The 7,044-nt window shown below is 38.9% G+C and overlaps 1 protein-coding gene across 1 annotated transcript; it reads left to right on the plus strand.

Annotated features, from left to right (window-relative positions):
• The first annotated feature begins 4,608 nt into the window (after nucleotides 1-4,608).
• On the plus strand, nucleotides 4,609-6,724 carry LOC148020616 (GTP-binding nuclear protein Ran1B). The gene is made up of 8 exons (XM_087698408.1): nucleotides 4,609-4,913; nucleotides 5,005-5,062; nucleotides 5,153-5,209; nucleotides 5,296-5,413; nucleotides 5,687-5,776; nucleotides 5,893-6,072; nucleotides 6,162-6,239; nucleotides 6,426-6,724. The coding sequence occupies exons 1-8, from the start codon at nucleotides 4,911-4,913 to the stop codon at nucleotides 6,496-6,498; spliced, it is 657 nt and encodes a 218-aa protein (XP_087554534.1). The 5' UTR covers nucleotides 4,609-4,910; the 3' UTR covers nucleotides 6,499-6,724.
• The last annotated feature ends 320 nt before the right edge of the window (nucleotides 6,725-7,044 follow it).

Consider the following 7,044-nt stretch of genomic DNA (forward strand, 5'->3'; position numbering starts at 1 on the left):
TTGCATCACCAAAGAAATATGCAAGTTAATCCAAGGAAACTTGCAAAAGAAAAAAATATAGAACTACATCAGCATCATAGTCTTCCATAACTTCAATTTGCATCATATCATCAGCAAAGTCTTTCTAAACATTGATCCAAAATGGTAAAATTTGTATCTCCTAATTTTTAGGTCTAATTTCAAGTTTATGAAACTTTTGATCTTCACATTGTTGTTATACTTATTGTTTTTCAAAATTGTTGCCACATTTGCTTCCATATTCCCTACTTTTTAAGATGCTCCAATGCTTCCTATTGTTTTTGCAAGAATTCAAGTTGCTATTTCATGAATGTAGATGGTAGAATTTTAAGTTTTTGCAATCCATCCTGTAATTTTGATATTTCCAACATTCATGAAAACTTTTGTTTGTTGAAATCTGCTACAAACTTGAAAATTATAATAAAGGTGAAAACGTGAATAGTCATCTTATAAGTAAAGGACTCAAATTTTTTGAATACATAAAACTGTATATTACTTTAGGTATAACCATCTAGCTCATTCAAAATCATCACTACCGTGCTCAAACACAGATTATCTTGAACAATACCAATTGTTTCTATAACATAAGCTCCACAGATATCCACTTCAGAAAATGTGAACAATCATCTTGCAAGTAAGGGACTTGAATCTTTTTGAATACATAAAATTGCAGGATACTTTAGCTATAACCATCTAGCTCATTCAAAAACATCATTATCATGCTCAAATGTTGATTATCCTAAACAATATCAATTGTCGTTGCTATAACATAAACTCCATAGGTATCCACTTCATATACTTTTGTAATCATATTTGGTTCAACTTCATTGATGAGACTATTAGATTCCTCAAAGACTTCAAAAAATAATAGATTGAACTAAAACAACAACCACCCGATAATTCGATGCATGTAGATCCTCGAGAATAACATCCTAACTTGGAACACGAGAACACATCAACTAAGTATGCAAATAAGCAATTTCATTATCATTCTTCAAAACAACTTTCTCAAGAGCATTACTAATCTCAAAACAACGAGAAACTTACAAATCCATTGCATTCCTACTATGAGAAACCTCTAGTTGCAACAATGCTTTCTCTTCCTGACATTGATTGGTGATAGATAAAAGCTTCAACTGCTATAACTTTTATGCATTCCTCTCATTTTCAAGTTCAGAAGAAAGCCAATGAATCATCTCAATTGGAGCTTGATTAATGGAACATATCTCATGCAATCTTCAAGAAAGCTACAAGAATGGATTAAATTATGTAATTCTTGACATTCAATCAGTTATTATAAATTTGAACATTGTTGAAAACTAATCATTTGTTATCCTAAAACATGTTGCCTTGAAAACTACTCATAGAGGTAAACAACTTGAATATTTACAACAATAAAAGCTTACTAAATTTCTTCAAGCTAAATAGTGCAATGACCTCAAATGGTGCATGTTGCACTATTGATAGAGGCATTTTATATACTTCTAATACCTCTTCATAGAAATCTAACTTACAAGTTACATTATCCTCCTCAACGACAGTAAGAGAACAAGTAGAATCATCCACAATGACATATTCACATTGAGGAAACCATCACCTCGAAATTGATAATTCATGACAACATAATCTTCTTGAATACATAATAGATCTTCTTGATCACTTAACTTATCATCTTCCTTGTTGACAACCTCATTACTTCTTGCTTTTAGAGTAAAATTGGTTGAGAATTGATTATGACAATTTGTAAGATACCAAAATAAAGCAAATATCTTCAAGTCATACATGCAAGGTATGTGATGCTCCATTCTACCAGCAGTAAGCTTCTTTGTTGGGTCTTTGGCACTCAAGGATTCTTGGCTTCTTTGGCTCATGCCCTCTATCACTCCCTTAGTGAAAACCATAAGTAAAGTGTGAAAATACATGGGTCTAGAGCATGGCTATGGTGGTTCAAAGACGGGAAGAAGACTTTCTCACCAGAGTCAACTCTTCAAAAAGTTTATACATTGCAAGGAGTTGATGGGCATTTGGTGAGGATAACTCACATGTATTATACTTCACACATCCTCTCAATCTTTTGTCCCTCTTAAAAGCACATTGGCCTTTACATGGGAGGTTGTTGGGGCAAAGCCAATGTAGTTGGTCACCCATCTTTCTCACTAACCCTAACTATACATGTACACACTCATTTGTTATTCTTTGAGTGATAAGACAATAAGGTGCTGCTTATAAGAGAGCCATTGGAGGCACCACGAACATAGTGTCCTTCTCTCTCTCTCTCTCTCTCTCTCTCTCTCTCTCTCTCTCTCTCTCTCTCTCTCTCTCTCTCTCTCTCTCTCTCTCTCTGCAATCCCTATTCTCCTTGTAGCTCCAATACGATCAATGTAAATGGACTCACTAAAGTTAGTCTAAATATAGAGTATATAGATTCGCCTAAAAATGCGAATGTGATGTTGAAAGAAACTATTGTCTTGAGTGGCAATGAGATTAATCGAGATTTTCTAACTTTTGTGCTCACAAGAGGCTATGGCTCCCACATGTCCATGACATAAAGAGTGAGATAGAGAACTTGTTTTTGTAATTCTTTTCAGACTTTAGGGGAGAAACAATCCTAGAATGTTGTCTTTTGGGAGTTGATTACTTTAAAGAAATTAACAAAGAAGGAAAAAGCTCAGAAGGTGTTACTCATCTTTTCATTGGATAAAAGACCTAATAGTGGTCAGCCTTGGGCTTTTTTTTTGGCATAGGCTTGGATTGTTTCCTCCTTGAATTTCAAGAATTGTTGGGAGGGTTTGATATGGGAAGACAAGTTATCGTAATATTTATTCTCAATACAACTCTGCATTAGGCAAGCATATCCTTCAATGGAAATGACTCTAACATAACTAATTATTATCATTAACATGAAGCTTCACAACTATTGTCATCTCCAAACTAACCTTAAAACTTAAGAGCCCAATGATGTTTGATATCCATAGAGCTTATGGGGACTTAAGGTTGAAGGATTTACAACTAAAAGCTCTCAAACTTTTTATATATTGGTTGGAGAGTGTGGAGGTGGATCAGCCTCGGTCTCAAGTCTTTTTAAAGCATGCAAAGAAGGAAGATGACTTACAAAGAGAGATATATTTAGAATACAGCCTTGCTTACAAAGAGGGATACATTTATAATGTCAAAAAAGAGGAGTATGAGTGATAGTCGTGACAAAGTATGTTAGGGTGGATATCCAAAGGGAAGGCACATAAGTCCTAAGGGACAATGGAGGCACAAAAGACAAGATTCCCACTCACCAAGTTGAGGAATTAGAAGCGTAGATTAAAGGGTTTGATCTGCTACCCCATGTCATTGAATCAACCTAATGCCATGGAGTGATGACCATGTGACGTTGTGGGTAGCTTAACGCTTGAGTGCAAGCATCAATACCACCACCCCCTTTGCTTTAGTGAAATTTTGCATACTAGTAGGTTTTGTGTAAAAGAGGGGTGCAACATTGAAATACTTGTGGTGGTAAGACTCGTATAGTATGGAAAAGATACATGATGTCCTATGGGACCTGAAGTCCGATGGGATGGAGGGGAAGGGGAGTGTGGTGGAGGTAGATGGGGACACAATAGGGGAGAGCTAGGGGAGCTCTGATATAGAGGAGAAAGCAACTATCGGAGGCAAAGACAACCTGTGAGTTGCTACTCTTGAATTTGTGATCATCGTCAATGATGTGCCATATGTGGAGCTCTAATGAATGAAATATTACTCATGATACCTTTTGTAATAATGTTGTGCTCTCTTTGGGAGAGAGAAGGAGATGGTTGTGCATCTATTTTGGAATTGTAGAATAAATGCGGTGTGTGTGGACTAAGGTAATAAGATAGCTAGAGGCAACTCTTTTTGGCAATGAAGATAAACTCAATGAGGCGAAGTTGGGAAGTTGGTGGAATCTCACTAAAGGTGTAGTCATTCGACCCATTTGGTCACTTCAAAATGCCAAAGTCATACTAGAAACACCAACAAATTTCATCATAAACTTTCAGCTAGGGTGTAGGTGCTAATAAGGTGATGGCCTTGAAAAAGGAAACTGTGAAGGGTTGGGAAAGTATCACAGAAAGTTGGTCTTGGCCACATTGTTTCTTGGACTTTCCCAGTGCCTAATACTTTGTTGTGGGTTCAAGTCTTGCCACTCTTTTGGTCCCTTGTATGCAATTTTTGGATCTACAAGTCTATGTTGTATGTGTTCTGTGGCTTTTCATTTCTTTGAGATCGAATTTGCATGCGTATGATGCAAATTTGTTTGGTGAGACATTGTTTCATGGGCTCATCCCTATAGATCGTCAGAAACTCAAATTCGATGCTAGCTTCAACAAGATTTAGGCAGCTCCATTTTGGCGACACTCTTCCTAGCTCCTTTCACCTAGAGGCCTTGGATAACATTAGTTGAAGGATGAGAGAAGCGTGGGTGTGAAGGGTCCTTAATTTAAAATTTGAAATTGTGCAGGTTTCCGAGAAATGCAAAAGAAAGATTAACCCGTTGAACGTTTGAACCCTGGGCTTTATCATTCCTCTCCACCCCACCTCACTCCTTCTCTTCCTCTCCCTCTCCCTCTCCCTCTCCCCGTCCCCCCCTTCCTCCCTCTCTCTCTCTCTCTCTCTCTCTCTCTCGCTCTGTCTCTCATCTCAGCCTCTCACATGGTCATTACGTAACGCTTCCACCGATTAAAGCTACACCGCCTCTTACATCTCTCTCTCTCTCTCTCTCTCTCTCTAACTGTATAACATCACCGCCACCGCCTAGGGTTAGGGTTTCGCTCCATCGCCTGCATCTCCTCCTATATCCCGCCCTTCCTTCCTATTCCATTAATTGTGCCTCACAACTGCGAGCGCCATCCTTCATTCGTTCTCCCATGGTGCGTGCCGGAGACATACCTATGGCGTCCTCTTACTCGATCACATATGCATCTTTTTTCCCCTAAGTTTTTCTTTTTCATGTGTTGGCAGGCACAGCAGGCGGATTGCCCTAACTTTAAACTGGTTATCGTGGGAGATGGAGGGACAGGTGAGTGCCTGTTGTAGTCCTCTCGGATCGCTTAAGCGATCTGGCTCTCTTACTCTCTCAGTTAACCACCGATGTCTGCCTCTTATGCAGGGAAAACCACGTTCGTCAAACGCCATTTGACAGGAGAGTTCGAAAAGAGATATGAACGTGAGTTGTTCCTTTCTTTGACAGTCAATACACGTTTGAGAGTGTTTTTGATGTTTACCTGACGTTCTTGCTCTGTTCGTGTGCAGCGACAATCGGAGTGGAGGTTCATCCTCTCGATTTCTTCACAAACTGTGGGAAAATACGGTTCAACTGCTGGGATACCGCGGGGCAGGAGAAGTTTGGAGGTTTAAGGGACGGTTACTAGTAAGTGGAAGCTCGATCTAGATATTGGCTTGATGAAATCATGTAACATCCATAGTCAAGTTGAGGCCTTTCTCTTTTACAGGTTGTTTCTTATGAACAAGAAGATAGGTTGATTGATTTAGAGTGGTGTCATACTTTATTATACATAATGCATGTGGAATGTCGATCTGCTGCATCATGTTGTATTATTGCCTTGCCTATTTTCATTTGTTGCATTTCCTCCAATTGGTCTACACAATACTCTGACGCTCGTCTATGTTTGGCTGGGTGCAGTATTCATGGTCAATGCGCCATCATCATGTTTGATGTCACTGCCAGGCTAACTTACAAGAACGTGCCTACTTGGCACAGAGACCTTTGCAGGTGAGCTGAAGAGTTGGTTCTAACCTCAGAAGCAGTCATCTTTAAGTGCGAAGTATGATGTTTTAAGCCATGGTGTGGCTTTACTGACCCCATCAAGCTTGTCTTTTCGAATCCAGGGTTTGCGAGAACATTCCTATTGTTCTGTGTGGAAACAAGGTTGATGTGAAAAACAGGCAAGTGAAAGCCAAACAAGTGACTTTCCACAGGAAGAAGAACCTCCAGTACTATGAGATATCGGCAAAGAGCAACTACAACTTTGAGAAGCCTTTTCTGTACCTTGCCAGAAAGCTTGCAGGGTATGGGTAGATCCATTGGCACTCAAGTTTGCATAATTTAGACAAAGAATATCCAATGTGCTAACTCAAAGCTTTATGGTTGATGCCAGGGATCCAACTTTGCATTTTGTGGAGTCACCTGCACTTGCACCACCTGAGGTTCAAATTGATTTGGCAGCCCAACAACAGTAAGTGCACTTGTTGGTGTTACTACTATGGTCTTTGTATAATGGTTCTGCATGCCCCTCGAATGTGGTATGTATTGCATGTAGATATACACAGGCTCCTGACTTGTATTTTAAGTGATTGGTCTCAAACTTATGATGCTAAGGTTCCTGATGATACTCTCAACTTATGTTACAATTTCTTGTCAGGTATGAGGCAGAGTTGGCTGCAGCTGCTACTCAACCGTTGCCAGATGATGATGATGCAGATTTTGATGCCTAATGTGTTGTGGGTATTCTAAGAAATGTCAGAGCCTTTCTAGGAAATAAAGGAAAGGAATCATGTAGTTCTCTCATGTAAGATTCCAAGGTGCTCTTGATGACATGCCTCCATTTATTTGCCAATAGTTTGATGTTGGCTGCCTTTGATCAAAGAGTTAAAGAAAACTTGGCATGCCTTGTACTCCTTTTTATGGATTTTGCAAGATCAAAGAATCCAAATGGTACAAGATGTGCGTTTGAAATATGTAGTACAGGCCGTATGACAAAATGAATCTAGCTTTTGAAGTGATCTCTCTGCCATTATATAATGTTGTAGTAAATACACATGAACGGCAGAGAATGTCAGTCAGTTTGTGCAATGTAACAGAGATTATTCATGTGATTAATCTACTAGTATAGTTGGATAAGTAGTACTTGGAGCCTAGACATCAACTTATGCCAATATACACTGTGGTTGCGGCAATCTTAATCATCCGAAGGTATCTTAAGTGGTGGGCTTTTTATAGATATCTTTGAGCGTTCTATTAAGTAGAAAATGGTGGGATTT

This window comes from Lygodium microphyllum, chromosome 18, assembly GCF_053477565.2.
Source record: "Lygodium microphyllum isolate KBCC chromosome 18, Lygodium_microphyllum_v1.1.10, whole genome shotgun sequence".
Taxonomy (NCBI): domain Eukaryota; kingdom Viridiplantae; phylum Streptophyta; class Polypodiopsida; order Schizaeales; family Lygodiaceae; genus Lygodium; species Lygodium microphyllum.